The sequence below is a fragment of the Cloeon dipterum genome, chromosome 4 (assembly GCF_949628265.1).
Source record: "Cloeon dipterum chromosome 4, ieCloDipt1.1, whole genome shotgun sequence".
In the NCBI taxonomy this organism is placed as follows: Eukaryota; Metazoa; Arthropoda; class Insecta; order Ephemeroptera; family Baetidae; genus Cloeon; species Cloeon dipterum.
The window spans coordinates 30520544-30539073 of record NC_088789.1 but is presented as its reverse complement, the minus strand read 5'-3'; the positions used below and the strand labels follow the sequence as shown (position 1 = coordinate 30539073).

The 18530-nt window shown below is 40.9% G+C and overlaps 2 protein-coding genes across 2 annotated transcripts; both read right to left on the bottom strand.

The window, feature by feature from the left end:
- Positions 1–12157: 12157 nt before the first annotated feature.
- On the bottom strand, positions 12158–13795 carry LOC135943759 (putative ankyrin repeat protein RF_0381). Its single transcript, XM_065490422.1, has 2 exons — positions 13747–13795; positions 12158–13683 (listed from the first exon to the last, which is right to left on the bottom strand). The coding sequence occupies exons 1-2, from the start codon at positions 13793–13795 to the stop codon at positions 12158–12160; spliced, it is 1575 nt and encodes a 524-aa protein (XP_065346494.1).
- A 1136-nt stretch (positions 13796–14931) lies between these two features.
- LOC135942847 (O-acyltransferase like protein-like) lies at positions 14932–18136 on the bottom strand. The gene is made up of 11 exons (XM_065489176.1): positions 17990–18136; positions 17793–17938; positions 17207–17388; positions 16865–17153; positions 16656–16816; positions 16347–16530; positions 16095–16294; positions 15723–16036; positions 15257–15399; positions 15093–15201; positions 14932–14978 (listed from the first exon to the last, which is right to left on the bottom strand). Exons 1-11 carry the CDS (start codon positions 18108–18110, stop codon positions 14947–14949), a joined length of 1881 nt encoding a protein of 626 aa, XP_065345248.1. The 5' UTR covers positions 18111–18136; the 3' UTR covers positions 14932–14946.
- Between the last annotated feature and the right edge of the window lie 394 nt (positions 18137–18530).

Genomic DNA, 18530 nt, shown 5'->3' with positions numbered 1-18530 from the left:
GATTGCAACATTAGCTACTGATTGATAATTTCTTTGAGCGCTGCGGAGCAAAGAAGGAAAGGAAGAATAAAAATGTCTGTCGAAATGACCAACCTTTAGGAATTATGCGTGCAGAGGAATGCATTGCTAGCCGGGAAGTTCTATTGTGCGAACTTGATATTCTTCTGGCACTATTTTTTATAACTAATTCAGATCATTTCACTGATTAATTAGTTAGACTAGAGTTAGTACTAATTGTTTGTAAAGAGCTATTGCTAATGACACATTTCAACAAAAGAATTTTTTAATTTCAGAAAGAGGAAGAGCATTTTCCTGACTTTACCCGAGAACAATGTCAAAAGCAGTTTTCCCTTTGGAACACATTGGCGATCAATGAATTATTGTTTCAATACAAGAAAGGGGATAAAACTGTTGTTGAAAAGTTCATCGATGGTAGAGCAGGGACCAACCTCGTGATAATTTTTTTATTTTAAAAATTGCAGTGCTTCTTTGGTCAATTTAGGCTTGAACTGAATCCTAAGGGACGAGTGTAGTGTATGCATTGGCAGCAAGCGTTTTCCATGCTTTTGCAGTAACATTCCTCTTTAATCGAAAAAAATCATTGTCATTAACACAGTAAAAACAGTAAATATTTGCGGTCACGTCTGACTTTTATTTTTATATAATTTATTCCTCCATGCAGTTTTTAAGACCGTCTTTGACGAAGTTTCTGAGCTCACCAATCGATTCCTGAGGGTCGAATTAGGTAAAGTGGATGTTTATTCCGACCAAAATGTCCAGCGCGACGTGCGAACGTTTTTCCCGCCAAATCAATATGAACGTATTTGCGAGAGCTGCGCATGCGTTAGAGCTGGTTTGAGCACTTGCACAGAAACTGCCTGTACGAATGATTTCTCTGTCAGATCCAGCCAGCTCTCACGCATGTGCAGTTCTCACAAATACGTTCATATTGTTTTGGCGGGAAAAAGTTTGCACGTTGTGCTGGGCTTTTTGGTCGGAAAAAATCTATTTTACCTAATTCAATCCTCAGGAATCGATTGGTGAGCTCAGAAACTTGGTCAAAGATAGTCTTTAGTTTTAAAAAATAATATGTCCCCAATGAACGATTTTTAAGATTTTTAATTCTTCAAGTCCTGAGAGACATCCAAAAATACATTCAAGTGCATTAAACAGGCATTTTAAATTTTAAAAGAGTCAGTGACCTTGTGCAATCGCATTCGCGTTAGAGATAAATCGATCCCAGTCGCGGGCAAGAGAAAAATTACAGAAGTAGCAATAAATCAAACAATATGTAAACAGTAATTAAGGAAAAAGAGCGGCGCGAAATTCTAGCTGTTGGTGGCCGGCTGGCCCGACGATTTCCGCATAATTGCGGTTTTTAACCTTTTTCTTCCACACTCGCGCGCATAATTGGCAATTAGTCCATCATCCGCTAGACCGCAATTTGCAAAAAAAAAAAAAATAATAATAATAATTATGTCGGCGGTGCACGGTCATGAGTCAAGGTCAACGCTCACCAGCACGGAAAAAATAAAGCAAAAAATTATTAAATCACCTAAAAAATCGTCTTCACGTTAGGATGGGAAGCGGGTTAAAGAGCTTAAACTCTTTGATGGTTAATATATAAAGCGCATCTCTATTGTTTGGTGCGTGGGAATTCCTGAAATGGCCATTTCAGAAGCAAGTGAAAATTTTATTTAATTAAAAGCGTAAAGTGACATTGTGTATTTCGGGTAAAAATAAAATAAACATTAAATTAAAATAACATGATTCTCCAGATATTTCCGAATAATTGCTCAAATTTTCGGAAGCTAATTACAGAGCAGCGGCGCGGGAGAGAGCTGCTGACGAAATTAAAATCAACGGCTGTAGGGCTTGGCTCTCTGACAGCCGTAGAGAAGAAGACCTCAAAACTCCAGCATCCGCCATTTGCACAATTTTACGACCTCTCGGAATACTAGGCTTATCTAGCGCGGCAGCGGTGATTAAAAAATAAATGTAGCGGTCCTATATCAATACACACATGGTCATAAAACAGTATCTGTGTATTTATTTATTTATTTGTGTGCTTCCTCCTCCTCGAGCAGGCAGAACATCAAAAGCACTCGTTTATCAATTTATTTCGATTTTCCTTTCACTTTGCGCTACAAATTCCCTCGTTGGTATGTGGGGCAGTAGACTGATTAATATGGACCGGCGCAAAGCAAAGCAGAGCAGACGCGATCAAACATCCGGGTATATCAGGCTCATATTATTTTAAATTTAAATTAGCCAATAAACACCAAACTCCCATATGTCCCTTTGATTTAATTTACAATCCCTCTCTAATTGTTTTAATCAGAACACAATTATTTGTGAATATCAGAGCATCACAAGCGAGCGAAATAATGGAAGTAATCTCTCGCTTCGACGCTTCTCCTAAAATTTGATGTGAAAAATTGAGGTTGAAGTAAAAGTGAGCAAGCTGTCTTTCATGTCAGAAAAGTATGGATAATTTGATTTCGTGTGTTCTTTCGTTCGCTCTCACCACAAGGACGAGAAGGTTTATTGTGAGCCCGAATATAATACACTCGTCGCGTCTGCTTTCTTCGTAATTGCCTTCACACATTCTAGTAAATATACAAATGCACACGAACCACACATAATAACCACTCTATAAAACTTTTGAATGCATTTCAAGGCCGCCCGCCGGCCGATAGATGATTTTCAAAATCACGTAACCAAATTAGGTTTTAACTTAAAGAGGAATGATACTGGAAACGCCTGGAAAATGCTTGTTGTCAATGCATACACTCGTCCCTTAGGGTCAGTTAAAGCCTAAATTTACCTAAGAAGCACTGTAATTTTTTGAGAAAATTGGCTGGAAAGCTACCGTGCTTTTCAAACGGTATATTGGCTGCCTCCTTACTTGAAATCCGATTTAATTTCAAAACCAAGAGTTTCCCCAATAAGTGGCATACACCGTTGGACAAATCTCGACGAGAGGAATCGGAATATGCCAAGAAAATATGTTCGAGCACTGCAAATTTTGGAGAAAATTGGCAAAATTTGAATTTTTTGTAGGAAGGGCCGTTTTTATTATTGCAAATTGTTGAACAAATTGTTTATCTATCAATTGTTTATTGCATAGAACAATTCAAATAATTTTCAATTGTTGCCCAGTATCATTCCACTTTAATCCTTTGCTAAAAATTGATCTATAGCTCGTTTTGATTCACCGCACTGCTTCATATTTATATTGTTTGAAAAATCCAGCTTGTTTGGTAGGGTGAGCAACAGAGCAAATAAAAGCAAGGTCGCCGCGCCGCTGAACGCATAAAGAATAATTTACTCGGACCGCTGGCAAGTGGAAAAAAAAGGTTTTTTCATTTACAAGGAGGGCATTACCGTTTCTGGAGAAATGTGGAAAAATAAAAAGCTCGCTATGTACGCCGAGAAAGCTGTGTTTTTGCTCTGACAGATCCCAAATATTTGTTCAAGAAATTTGTTAAAATTGTGACGAAGGCATTTCCTTTATCTTAAATCAAACACCAATCAGGGCTGGGCATGGGTGTTAAGCGTTTTTTGCAGATTATTGCAGCTTTTTTCTCCCACATTTTTAGTGCTCATGAAAAATTATATTTAAAATGTTCAAAAACTAAACAATTCCACGAGTCAACAAAAACCCATTGCCTCTCTATATGAGCAGTTTTTTAATTTAATATTTTCCCACTTTTTCGTAATCTGTCACAAATCACCAGGACTCAGAAATGAGCGTTAAGTTCAAACCCACTGTTTTAAAATCAAGGATAATTATATTTAAATTAAAAACACTTTTAAGAAAACAATTATTTATCTTGGTGCCTCTGCTTTAATTGTCTCATCAGGAGCGTTGTGCAGCTGCGTCGCACCCTGAAATCATGCTGGTTCTGCTCCTCAGGGAAAATTTTTTTATATTTATTCCAAAAAAATCGCTCAGCTGGTCACGAACGATTCTCTCGATGTCTCAACGCCGTGATAATGAAGATCAGCCGGTAATTTTGCACATCTTTCGGTCCGTCTTTCCGAATCGGCGTCACGGCTGCAGTCTTCCATTCCGTTGGTATTTCATCCGCCGGAAGATGGGGCACTTTTTCATCCATTCTCCCGTCGCCTTCTTGATACGCTGCTGCGGAAGCTGCGCTTATTCATCCCGCGTACATGCAAACCGCGTAGCTGCCCGGTCGTGCTGGTTGCCTGCTGTCAGCCGCTCGAGAGTTGTTGAAATTGAACAATTGAAGCGGTTTAGAGCAGAAAATATGCGGCGATCAGTCCGAATCAAAAAATAAGACTGGCTCATTTCAAGCAATAAGGGAATACGAAAAATCCACATTTTCCCCCTTGTCGGATTCATCTTAATTAATAAATTGTAAACTTTATTCAAAGTTAATATTCAGATATGCTTTAATAAATGGCGCTAAAAGAATTCAAATTTTGTTTAATATTATTTCTTCGTTAAGAGCAGCGCTGTGATCGCTTATTACCCACCTGGAACCTTCCATCTTTCACTCAGGTTCAGGTGGACAATTAGACATGTTGTTTCAAAGAGCGCTTTGTTTGATTTGCGAGCGTCCGACGGCGGACGGCGCTGTCCACGCTGTCAACGTGGACAAGGAGAAGCTGCAGAATTGGTTTCTCAACGTCTGCGGACACGAGTTGGCCAAGGAAATCCTGGACGAGGATAAAATTTGCTACTTTTGTCTCTGGGAAGCCGAGTGAGTTTTCAAAATAGGAATTTAAGGAATCTGTTTTATTTTATTTGAGGAATTTTCCCTTAAGGTTTCTCTGGAAATTCAATAGAATGTCAGACGAGGCTTTGGTTTGGTGGCCCAGGAATTCGGATTATTCGGACGAAGCAGCAAAGGAGTTGCGGAATTACTATTTTGGTAAAATTCACGCTTTAAAACCCCTGTATTATATGGTTTGTTTAAATATTTTTTCTTTTATAGAGGGGAAACTGGAGCAGTGTTGGGTGCAGTTGGAGAAAATTGAGCTGCCGCAAAGCAACGGCGAGGAAAGACGATTTGTCGAAGCTGAAACGCGGCCGAGGCAATGGAAATGCATCTACTGCGGCAAAAAATTTAAATATGCTCGATATTTGTCAGAGCATGTGAAGAAAATGCACAAGGAAGCCATCAGATGTGAAAATCACCAATGTGCTTCTTATTTCCACACTCTTGAAGAAAAAGAAGAACACACCAAGAATGTCCACGAGAAGCTAAAGGAAGGAGAAAAATTCAATTGCAGTTTTTGTCGAAAGGAATTCGTGGGACCATCCAACTACAACTGTCATGTTCGCCACGTTCACAAAGATTTTCCCGTAAAATGCTCTCGTATTGGTTGCCATTCATTTTTCAAAACGAAAATAGAATTGAAAACGCACTTTGATTCTGTTCACGGGAAAGATGACGAGGCAAGAATGTTCAAATGCGATGACTGCGATTACAAAGCAATGAAAAAGCCTCAGTTGGAAGATCACATAGCTAGCAAGCACTTGCCGAAATATTTGAAATGCAAAATGTGTGAAAAAATGTTCTCGACTGAATTTGGACTCAGGAAGCATGTTAAGCAATTTCACAATTTCAAGGTTTGTACTTATTGCAAATTTGATGTTTCTATCAATGCAATGAAATGTTACCACCTGAATGTTAAAAAGTGCAGCCATTGCAAGAGCAAATTCCAATGTTATGGTTTGTACCAAACGCATTTGAAGTCATGCAGAAAGGCGCGATTTAAATGTGACAAATGCTCAAAATCATTCACCTTCAAATGCAATCTGAACCGTCACATGAGAAAAAAACACAAATTGTGAATATGATACAGAGCACAAGAACTCAAATTCTATTGCGCAGTTTGCAGAACTCTCTATTATTTGTAATATGTTCATTTCTATGTTTGATATAAATATTCATAAAAAAAGGTCAATTTTTGTTAAGGAGAGGAATCGTTTATTAAACTTACCAGTTCGTTCCAAAATAATAAAATATTTTATTGATCAAATTCTCTGCTTGTTTTGTGAAGCAATTATTTTTTAATACAGCTTTGAAAATTGTCCAAAAGATTTTCTGAATTGAAGGGTTTGAAGTTGTAAATATAGCATTTTTACCAACCTCAAATATAATAAATACTGGGAGATCAAGAAATTTTCGAAAATGATTATCCACGAATAAATCAGTCTTGTCAGAAAGGGTTGGTGTGCAGCTGCGTCGCACCCTGAACCTGTTCTGGGTTCCCGGTGAAGCAAATTTTACTCAAATATATTTGTCAGAAGGCCGCGCACGATCCTCTCGTGCGACGTGATGCTGCGCTCGTCTGGATATTTTTCTCGTCTTCTTTCGGCTCGTGTTTGTGATTCGCGGCTGCGGTTTCCAGACCATTAGTATTTCACCCGCTGGAAGATCTGGCACAAACCTCGCAGTTTTACAGCAAAGGTGCCTTTTTCCAGTCGCCATCTTAATGCACCCTGTGCTGCAGAAGGAGTAGTTGCACTAATTCAGGGACAATATGCAAACCCGCGGAGTAGCCCTGAAGTTCCGCTTGCAGCTGCTGTGCATCTCGCAGGAAATAGGAAATGTTTACGCTTGCGAAAAGGTTTCTGATAATTTTTTTGGAAATTCCTGCGGCAAATTGACAGAGTTGCCGTCGATCTCGAAGCTTGGTTTGGTCAAATTGCACTCAAATATCGAACTAAACAGAAATGCTCAAATTGCACGACGGGCTGGGAGGCGCACCGGCGCCGACTCGCTACTTGCTGCTTTGCACCTGTCCAGCATGCGTGATTTGGCTTCACGGGACGAATGTCTAGCGTTTCAATGCAGTCCTCGGTGCGGAGGCAAGTGGCCTTTGAGTGGGCTGCGTCCCTGTGCGGCCCCGTGCGCCCATGTTATCCGTTCGCGGTGTTATTCGCACCAGAAGGGTTTCAGCATTCGTGCTAGTGCAGTACGCACCCTTCCCGGTTCGAGGAAAGGGATAAAAAAAATTCTAACGTCACGAAACCCAATTCAAGCTTCAAACGGCCTAAAAATTGGGGACATCATTTCCGGTTTTCCCAATGAATAGTAAGATTGTTTACCACACGCACAATGAGAATTAAATCAATGGTTTTTGGTGAATTCGTCCAAAAATAAATTAACGAGAAAGGAAAGAGAGTGCCACGGCTCGCACGCGGAGAGTAAATTTCTGAGTTAAGGTGAAAATGCAATATAACAATTATGCTCAAAATCATTTAAATTCAAATGCAATCTGAACCGTCACATGAGAAAAAAACACAAATTGTAAATATGATACAGAACATAAGAACTAAAATTCTATTGCACAGTTTGTAGATCTCTATTATGTGTATTAAGTTCACTCTGTGTCTGATATTACTCTTCATCAAAATAAAAAGGGTTAATATTTGTCAGGATTTTCCATCTTCTGTTAATTGTATTTTTTTTAATTCTATGGCCATTAAATTTCGTTCAGATTTACCATAATTTTCTGTTACTCGATCTTAAACCAATTCCAAGACCTATTTCAGAAGATTCCTTTAAGAACAGCAGTGATCAATTTGAAATTTCATCAAGTTACGCAATATCGGAGATATTTTTATTAACAGCTTATGTAGAGGAACGGTCAGAAGAAGGAAAAATTCCAACCTTGGAATCCGACCCTGGAACAAAAGTTGGAATTCATCAACGAGCTGATTTTGTGACAGGTGAAATTCCTGATCTTTCGAGTCTTTTGTTGGCGGCAAGCCTGGCTGACGAAGATCCTTGCCAGGAATTCGTGAACAAAAGCGAAGATGTCAAAGTGATGGCCGGCTGGCCCGACGATTTCCGCATAATTGCGGTTTTTAACCCTTTTCTTCCACCCTCGCGCGCATAATTGGCAATTAGTCCATCATCCGCTAGACCGCAATTTGCAAAAAAAAAATAATCATGTCGGCGGTGCACCGCGCACTGGGTCACAGCACAGCCATTGGAAAGCAATTTCACGTGAAAACAGGTCCAGCCTCTCGCGTTCTCGCGTGACATTCACCTCGCTCTCGCTTTACACAGAAAAAATAAAGCAAAAAATTATTAAATCACCTAAAAAAATTGTCTCCACGTTAGGATGGGAAGCGGGTTAAACTGCTTAAACTCTTTGATGGTTAAAATATAAAGCGCATCTCTATTGTTTGGTGCGTGGGAATTCCTGAAATGGCCATTTTAGAAGCAAGTGAGAATTTTATTTAATTAAAAGCGTAAAGGGACATTAATGTGAATTTCGGGCAAAAATGGTTTCGTTTTGTTGCGATGCCCTGCTAACATGATTCTCCAGATATTTCCGAATAATAACTTAAATTTTCGGAAGCTAATTACAGAGCAACGGCGCGGAAGAGAGCTGCTGATGAAATTAAAATAAACGGCTGTAGGGCTTGGCACTCTGACTTAAATATAACCCGCCGGAAGATGGGGCAGTTTTTCATCCGTTCTCCCGTCGCCTTCTTGATGCGCTGCTGCAGAAGCTGCGTCTATTCGGCCCGTGGATATGCAACCCGCGCAGCTGCCAAGTCGTGCTGGTTGCCAGCTGTCAGCCGCTCGAGAGTATAATAAAATGAAACAGTTTAGCGCAGATAATATGCGGCGATCGGTCCGAATAAAAAAAATAAAGCTGGCTTATTTCAATCAATAAGGGAATACGAAAAATCCACATTTTCCTCCTTCTCGGATTCATCTTAATTAATAAATTGTAAACTCTTTTCAAAGTTAATAATCAGATTTGCTTTAATAAAAGGCGCTAAAAGCATTTAAATTTTGTTTAATATTATTTCTTCCTTAAGAGCAGCGCTGTGATCGCTTCTTCCACCTGGAACCTGTTCACCCACCTGGAACCTTCCATCTTTCACTCAGGCTCAGGTAGTCAGTCTGAGATGTCGTTGCAAAATGAGTTGTGCTTGATTTGCGAGCGTCCGACGGCGGACGGCGCTGTCCACGTTCTCCAAGTGGACAAGCAAAAATTGCAGAGTTGGTTTCTCAATGTCTGCGAACACGAGTTGGCAGAAGAAATCCTGGACGAGGACAAAATTTGCTACTTTTGTGTCTGGCAGGCCGAGTGAGTTTTCAAAATAGGAATTTAAGGAATCTGTTTTATTTTATTTGAGGAATTTTCCCTTAAGGTTTCTCTGGAAATTCAATAGAATGTCAGACGAGGCTTTGGTTTGGTGGCCCAGGAATTCGGATTATTCGGACGAAGCAGCAAAGGAGCTGCGGAAAAACTATTTAGGTAAAATTCACTCCTTAAAAGCCCTGTATGGTTGGTTTAAATATTTTTTCTTTTATAGAGGGGAAAATGGAGCAGTGTTGGGTGCAGTTGGAGAAAATTGAGCTGCCGCAAAGCAACGGCGAAGAAAGACGATTTGTCGAAGCTGAAACGCGGCCGAGGCAATGGAAATGCATCTACTGCGGGAAGATATTTAAATATTCTTTTGATTTGTCAAGACATGTAAAGAAAATGCACAAGGAAGCCATCAGATGTGAAAACTTCAATTGTGCTTCTTATTTCCACACTCTTGAAGAAAAAGAAGAGCACGACAAGAATGTCCACGAAAATTCAAAGGAACGGGAAAAATTCAAGTGCAGTTTTTGTGGGAAGGAATTTGAGGGACCATCCAAGTACAACCAACATGTTCGCCACGTTCACAAAGATTTTCCTGTAAAATGTTCTCGTCATGGTTGCTTTTCATTTTTCAAAACGAAAATCGAAATGAAATCACACTTTGATTCTGCTCACGGGAAAGATGACGAGGCAAAAATGTTCAAATGCAATGATTGCGAATACAAAGCAATGCTAAAATTTAATTTGGAACAACACATAGCTTTCAAGCACTTGCAAAAATACATTAAATGCAAAATATGTGAAAGAATGTTCTCGTCTGAATACAGAGTAAAGAAACATGTAAATCTATTCCACAATTTCAAGGTGTGTACTTTTTGCAAATTGGATGTTTCTATCAATGCTATGAAATGTTACCACCTGAAAATTAGAAAGTGCAGCCAATGCAAGGGCAAATTCCAATGTTCTGGTTTGTACAAATCGCACTTGAAGTCATGCAGAAAGGGAGAATTTAAATGTGGCAAGTGCTCAAAATCATACATCTTCAAATGCAGTCTGAACCGTCACATGAGAAAGAAACACAAATTGTAAATATGATACAGAATTCAAGAACTCAAATTCTATTGCACAGCTTGTAGAACTCTTTATTATTTGTATTAAGTTCATACTCTATGTCTGATATAAATTTTCATGAAAATAAAAAAGATTAATATTGGTTAAGGATACGAATCTTTATTTAAACTAATCAGTTGCTTCAAAAACAAAATATATTTTATTGATCAAATTCCTGCTTTCCTGCTTGTTTTGTGAAGCATTTATTTTTTAATACAGCTTTGAACTTTTCCAAAAGATTTTTTGAATGTAAGGATTTGAAGTCGTAAAAATATAGCTCTTTTGCACACCTCAAATACAGTAAACTTGGAGATCAAGAAATTTTCGAAAAAGAATTATCTACGAATAAATCAGTCTTGTCAGAAGGGTTACTGAGCAGCTGCGTCGCGCTCCGAATTCGTGCTGGTTTTTCAGGAAAACATTCGTTACTCAAAAAGTTACCGATCCTCTCGAGTACTGATCGATCGCGCGGCCGGTAATTTCGCACGTCGTCTTTTTGCCCGTCTTTGATAATATGGTCTTCCTAGTCCGTCGGTATTTCACCCGCCGGAAGATGTGGCACAAACTGCTCCTGAGGGCCGCCGCACTGTTTTCCAGCAGACGCGCCGCTTTCCCATTGCCTTCATGCGCTGCAGAAGAAATTGCAATTATTCAGGGGCAACATGTAACCCGCGAGGATTTTGTGTCGTGCTGTGGTTGCCTAAGTCTTGTGTTTTGGCCAATCGGGGCGTTCCATTTGATGATTCCTCGGTAATTTTAACTTGTGCTTGAGGTAGGCCCAATTGGAATTTAAAAGACTTTTGAATTTCCTGTCATTTAATGCTCGGCCAGACAGCGCGGAGGGTGAGGAACGGTTTTAATTGTCTAACAAATCAACGGTTATTTTGCTCGTCTTCTTTCGGCTCGTGTTTGTGATTCGCGGTTTCCAGTCCATTAGTCTTTCACCCGCTGGAAGATCTGACACAAACTGTTGCTGAGAGCCGCAGCACAGTTGTTCAGCAGAGGTGCCGCTTTCCAGACGCAGTCTTGATGCGTTGCAAAAGAAGTTGCACTAATTCAGGGGAAGTATGCAACCCGCGGAGCTACCCTGTAGTGCTGCTTGCAGCTGCGGTGCATCTCACAGAAGATAAAGAAATATTTGCGCTTGTGAATAGCTTTCTGGATTTTTTTTTAAATTCCTGCGGCAAATTGACAGAGTTGCCGTCAATCTCGAAGCTCGGTTTAGTCAAATTGCACTCAAATATCGAACTAAACAGCCTTAATTAAATTTCTCACGTCACGAAACCAAATTCAAACGGCCTAAAAAGCGGGGGACATCATTTCCGTTGGTCCCAATAATGACTAGAAATATTTTTGTCCACAAGCAGAATGGGAATTAAATGAATGGTTTTTGGTGAATTCCTGCAAAAAATGAACAAGAGAAAAAAGAGAGTGCTGCGGCTTGTAACGGACAGTACTTTTAAATTTGAACAATTAATAAAAATAGTAGTACATCTTGTAGAAAAATCCTAAAATTTCTTGCCGGTTTTCTAGAAAACAATAAACGGGAATAAAACAGTAAAAAATGTATACATCTATTTAACTTGCTGACTGAAAACTGCGTTCAAAGATTTAAAAAAATTCATTAGATGCATCGGAAACAGTCTTTATCGTAACACGATTTTGTGAAAGAAAAACTATTCTTTTTATCTGTCCAATATTATTTTTATTCGAATAAATATACCAAATATCGATATTTTACCTTAAAATGCAGGTGATAATTGCAAACTCGTTGGACATTGTAAATTTCAGATTAAAATCATTGAATTGTTTGAAGCAGATCGTGCACGGACTGGCGTACAATACATCGATGGGCAGCCCTTCTTCACTGTGGGGCTGATGGCCTGTCCGGCCCATTTTGGCCACCGATTATTCCTCAAATAAGAGGATCATTATATTATTACTAAAAGCATTAGAAAATATTTCTTTTGCTGAGGACGAAATAGGATAAAAACTGCTGCGCCCCCACGTTGTCAATGGTTTCTTGAACAGATTTTCCTCCCGCGGTCGTCTCTAGGGGATCAGCCCCCTTACTAACAAGCCATCCCCAAAACGTTTTGTTGGCATATTCGACTGCAAGGTGAAGGGTGGTTTTTCCTCCCTCTCCCTTCTCCTTAATCAGATTTTCGTTCCTGGCGTGCACGAATTTGGCGCTCTTCAGCTTGTTGTTCATGACGCAAAAGTGGAGCATGTTGATGCCGTTAGTCTTCGGTCGGGCGCCCACTTCCAGCAAAGCTTTTGCGGCCTTGACGTTTTCTTCTATCAGGGCCCATTGAAGAGGAGTGTATCCGCTTTTGTTAACTTGTTCGATGAGTGTACCGAGTTTCTTTCCAAATTTTTCAATGATTGATCTTCCAAAAATCTGGTTCTCGGCAGCAAAATGGGCAATATTGTCAAAAGTAGAATTATTTCGAGCGTTGAGGTCTTGGCCCTGATCCACCAGCCACTGGCACACATCGACGTCTGCAAATCGTGCTGCGAGGTGGAGAATTGTCATTCCGGACCCGTCGACCACGTTGATGAGATTCCTGTCCTTTCCGTGCACGAATTTCGCAGCGTCTAGATTGTTGCGCGAGACACAATGTTGCAGCGCATTTCTTCTCCACATTTCCACCTTCGTATCGGAAATGATCTTAAACAACTCTTCCGCCTCTTCTTCGTAGAAAGGACAATGTCCCAAAACTGTGAAAAATGCGAATTTAAGAGCATATCTTTGTTGATCATCTGTGAATTGCTGGATCCTCGAGAACAGGTATGGAAGGATTTTGCTGCCATGTTTGCAGTTCGTAATTGCAGAGTTCCGCACTTGGTTTTCCAAATTGTCTTCCGAAAACTTGTCGACGTCAATTTTGATCTCTTCCAGAAGCCACTTGATCATCTCAAGATCTCCAGACCTGCAAGCTGTGCGAAGGATGTCAAGATCATAATCAGGATCCTTGAGCAGCCTTTCGTCGTTATTGTAGACAAGTTTCGCAAACTTCAAGATATTCTCCTTCAGACAAAAGTGCAGCAAACTCGTTCTTTCGCGCTGGTCTTGATATTTTTCTGAGAGAACGTGCATCCTGCTTGCAAGCTCTATATTTCCGGCATTAAGGACAAAGAGGATCGATGCTACATCGCAATCTTCGGGCCCATCAAGGTGATTTCCCCTTTCAAGGAAGAACTCGATGAGACTCTCTCCGTTGGCTGCATTCAAGGCAGCGTAGTGTAGGGGAGTGGCGCCAGAAATGGTGCATTTTTCTTTGACATTGGCGCCCTTATCCACCAGGTGGCGACAAACGTCAACATCCAACACCTTGGCTGCGAAGTGCAGAGAGGGAATGCCGCCCTTGTTCGCTTCAATGTAGTCTAGTTTGTTCTGGAGGGAGTCTGCTTCGTGTGGCTTGACCTTTTTCGTGTCTGGAAGATCTTGCAACGCCCCCTCAGCCGATCGTTTTTCTAAGATAAAAATGGAATTTTTGAAATTTGCCGTAAAGTTTTATTTAAAATTAATAAACTCACTGTCTCTGTTGGAATTGTCAGTACTGTCCTCCGCCTTTTTGTTGTCCATTATGTCTAAGTTACAGGAGCTGGAAATTGAAACATTATCAAACAAACGCTTAAACATGATTATTGCACGATTTTTTTTTTATATAAAGAGCGAGCATAACTTGATTTTTAATTAAACTACTGGTCAGTCCGTGCCTGTTTACGACTTTTTGGTCCGGTCCGTGCCTGAGCCGCTTGTATTACAAAGCAATTCAAGCGTTAGGGGAGGATAAATGAACTACATGCAGGGAAAGGTTCGTTGACTTATCACGGCGAGGTATACTGTCAATTCCACGAATAAACGAAATGTTTCACATTTTTTAGAAATAACCCCCATTGTGTTTTTAATGTTTGAGGACAGTATACACCTCTAACAAGAAGGAGAATCCGTTGAATTTTGTCCTACATCTTAAAAAAGCGAACCCACCTGCTTTTAAATACCCTTAATTCAGATAACGCGATTTTAAAAAAAATATTAATTTGAGAATGCAATTTTTAGCCTAAGTTTGATTTTGACGTGACTGTATTTACGCGTTAAAAGGATTTCCTAAGAATTTTGCGGCAAAATAAGGCTACGGATTATTATTTAATTATTTCAAGTGACTTGCGGCAGCTGAAATAATAATAAACGTATATTAAAAAGGGACTTACAGGGTGTTGCGACAAGATAGCAGCTTTGGAAAGTATAAAGCGACGAATTCAATGCTTGGAGGCGAACTGCGATGCTGATTTTATAGCGATGAGAGAGCTAACTATTAGAATAAGCTACGTTAGAGAGGAGACAATCGCTCCTGCGCAGATCTAGAAAGTGGGAGGCAAAATCTGGGACAGCCAATGCAATGGACGGGAAAAGCTTGGTGTTCGAAACTGCCAGCAGATGGCACCGCATGGCTAATTTTCAAATTTGTGGGTTTCCACTCTGATTACATATTAAAATCCTTGCTTTTAGCGTAAAAATATATTTTTTCCAAAATTCTTAGTCGAAACCCAAAAAGATCAAATTTTATAGACGACTGAAATCTTTTGCTGTTGGTTTTTATGCCAATTATTAGGTGTATAAATATTAAAAAGCCCAGCTCAAATTATTTTGTCATTGTTTTAAAACACGAAAACCAAAAGAAATTAATTTGCATTGTTTTTATTTTATTTTCAACGCAACAAGATTGAATCTGGTCACTTTTCTGGCGTTGTTGCCGCCCTTCTATCTGTAACGCACAAAGAAACGACTCTTTACTTAAATGTTTAATACCAACTAGCAGTGATAAACACCGCTTGACAAATATAATTAATTTTTAAGTTAGAGTAAAACAAATAGTCACCTTTGCCAAAGAGTCTCCGAATAAGAGTGATGGATGGCGCCTCTGTTGTTACGTATAGCAGAATGGCGAAGGGAATATCAACAACCAAATCACCAAGCACACTGTGCGCCTGAAAATCGATTCAAGATATATGTCAAAATGTGATATTTGAATTAAGTTAGTACCATGTAGCCGTGGGAGAAATACGCCGGAGTTCTATTCAGGCCAGCGTCACTGAAAATGACGAGGGTGTGCGTCAGGAAAACGCAATAGGAGAGTTTGCTGAAGGGCTGCCAGTAGTGCCACGAAAGGAAGCTGTTGATTGGACCTAGAATAATAGGAAATAAGGTTTAGGAAAGGTGTGAGAGAAAGGGAGTGCATGATGGTAAAAAATTGGTACGAGGAGAATTAAAAAAAAGGCAGCTGGAAGCAATTAAATGACGTAGAACAGTAGCCAGGGTTAAAAGAAGAATCTAGCAGCTATGGCCACAGGTTCATTGGTTTAAAAGACTGTCTTTGAAGAAGATTCTTGATTGTCGAGTAAGTGGATATTTTTCCGACCTAAAAGGAAAAGGACAACAACAGGGACAAGAGAGTTGAAATCACGAGGACAAGGGAGAGAATCTCAGGAGCTGAAAGAACTATTTTGACCTGCGAGTCCGTTGGTGCAGGCGTAGATGACCCAGGCGATGCTGAGACCCCAAACGAGTCTGTGCAGAGAGTTGTAGAATGCAGCCTCGATCTCGTTGTAGGGGTGGTCAGGTTGGTAGGCCAGGGTGACGGTGAGCAGCACAGCAAGCACGCAAGCCGTGCTGATCAGCCAGATTGCCAGTGCCCAGACGCGGCTCAGTGGCTTCCGTGGCTTGCTCATCAGCCAGCCCAGCGCCATGCCCACCAGGTACGGCTGCGCGCGCGTCCACGGCATCACATAGCACCAGAAATAGTAATCGGGCTGGCTTGTTTCACTATTTAGCAAATAAAAATGGCCTTAAGAGTGTCAAATGAGCTTTAAAAGTATATTACTAAGGAATATTGTAGACGGGGTAGGTCCAGAAGAAGTCGTAAGCGAAGGTCAGTCCGAAGATGAGGCTGGTGCTGAGCAAAACGAGGCCTCCAACGCCGACCATAGTGTACTTGGGCCAACGCATCAGAGGAAGCAGAACGATTGGTGCCACCCAGGAGAGTTGCATGTCCACTGACAGGTACCAAGACACGTACAAACACTGCCAAAAGAATTATAATCAGCACTTTCTACTTGGGAAGTCAATCGTTTACCGTGTTCATGACTGGGTACTTATCGTAATCAGCGAAATTGTTAATATAGAGAAGAGTGGTCCACCATTTTTCCCTGCAAATTTGAGACTGAAACCCGAGAAGCGTGTTCCACTGCGGTCCTCTTCCGATGTGGTAGACAACAAATGAAACGAAAAGTACCATCACAGCAACCGGAACAGTCAGCCTAAGATAAGGTTAGGTGAATTTCAAAGATATGGAAATGTTTGTCTTATCTGATAATTTTAATATCTTATCTAATATTTTCAATTATATAATCGAGTTAAATGTTATCAACTAAATAATTGTCACCTCAAGTATCTGTACACATAGTACTGAATAAGGTTGAACTTTCGGCCCTTGATGGCGTCCGTGCAGTAGATGTAGGTGACCAGGAAGCCGCTCAGGACGAAAAAGGTGTCGACCGCGAACAGGGCGTTAATGTACGGCATCGAGCTGAATTTCTGCGGCATCTGTTGAGGACAGTATCAGGTCAGTTTGATTAACCTGAACAATAATACCTTGAGGAGTTCAAAGGTGTTCACGAAGGGCATATTAGGTAGGAAGATTTCGTATTTGTGGCCGATGACCACCCAGATGGTGCTGATGACCCGGATTCCGTTCAAGCACGGAACCTGTCCTGCAACTTTGCTCCTGGAGATTTTGAAAAGTTGCTGCAGGTTCCTCTTCAGGGAGAAGGCCGTGGTCAGGGTCACGATGGCTTCTGGTGGTTTTGCTTTGGATTTTTCGAAATACCACTCGGCGATTGCCGCCAAAATGACCAGGAGGACAAGAAAGGCGATAACTCCTCTGAAACATGGAGATTGTCTTAAGCTTCTCAGTCTGGTTTAGTTTCAACTCACATAGTTGCCCAAAAGCCGGCATCAGGGTTGCGGCCTCCATCGTACTCGCACGAGGGAACGTAGGTCACAGCGTTGCTGACGTTCAGACCGACGGTGCCCATGTTAAACTCGGCGAGCTGAGCGATCTCTTCACCACTGCAGGTGGAAGGTCCGCAGGCTGCAACCTCGTAGGTGGGCAACAACTGAGGAAAGTTATTGATATGTGCTCGAATTATGGTTTAAAGATCGTCTTTGGCGAAGATTACCAATCGATTCTGGAGGGTAGATATTTTTTCCGACCAAAACGTCCATCGCGAAGTGCGAACTTTTTTCCCGCCAAAATAATATGACCATATAAGCGAGAAGTGCGCACGCGTCAGAGCTATCTGGATCTGACAAAGAAGTCATTCGTACAAAGGGGTCTCTCTGCAAGTGCTCAAACCAGCTCTCACACATGCGCACTTCTTACATTCATTCTCTGTTTTGGCGGGAAAAACGTTCACACGTCGCGCTGAACTTTTCGGTCGAAAAAAACATCCTCTATATCTAATTCCACCCTCAGGAATCGATTGGTGTGCACAAAAACTTCGTCCAATTGAAAATGTACCTCATTTTGTTCGAATTGGATCTTGACCCTGCAGTATTTGCCCTTGAATTCGGGCGCCCTGACGGCCAGGCACTGGTCAAAGTTCCCTGGTGGCGCGATCAGTCCGGTCAGCACGCCGTCAAGTAGTTTCGTAGACGATTCGTACACTTGAAAGATCATTTTAAGGGGTTGAAATTAATTTATGAATTAAAACCTACTGTTTAGAGCCCAAAGCTCGCCGCGACCGAGGGCACTCTTGTAGTCGTCGATGTGCCTCTGGCATTGCTGCCCTGCAGAGCCCTGGGCCGCCAATAAGAGCACCAGCAAACCGAGAAACATGTTCCCGCTGAAACAGAAAAACTGCTGACTCGCTTTATTCGGAGCAGGTGCGACTCTTTAAAGCAAAAGCGCTTATCGGTTTTGAAGTTTGAAGAGCAGCGATAACAGCTCATTATGAGATTTTTAAATCAGTATAATACGTGGTTCTTTTTTATTTGTGTGAATAGCTAAAAGCGATAAAAATTGCATCATTTGTTTTTAGTCTGCTCGTCTGCTGATGAAATTATATTGAAGTGCTGAGATTTTGCGATAAGGACGTATATGTGAGACTTGAGAGTAAAATTAAAGGTTAATCGATCATACGATGCTATTTTTAGTTTCGCATAAATGGTGCAAAGGTTAACAGAGAACTAAAATCAAAGGTTTGAGGGCAGAAAGTTGCATGCGCACTCTTTCCTAAGGGTTGAGCATTTAAAAGGG

Coding starts and splice junctions, on each gene's coding strand:
- LOC135943759 (XM_065490422.1), bottom strand. CDS start 13,795: ATGGACAACAAAAAGGCGGAGGACAGTACTGACAATTCCAACAGAGAC. Junction 13,684..13,746: donor TGACAATTCCAACAGAGACA/GTGAGTTTATTA, acceptor TTTTTATCTTAG/AAAAACGATCGGCTGAGGGG.
- LOC135942847 (XM_065489176.1), bottom strand. CDS start 18,110: ATGTTTCTCGGTTTGCTGGTGCTCTTATTGGCGGCCCAGGGCTCTGCA. Junction 16,817..16,864: donor ACACCTTTGAACTCCTCAAG/GTATTATTGTTC, acceptor TGTCCTCAACAG/ATGCCGCAGAAATTCAGCTC. Junction 16,295..16,346: donor AGTACCCAGTCATGAACACG/GTAAACGATTGA, acceptor TTCTTTTGGCAG/TGTTTGTACGTGTCTTGGTA.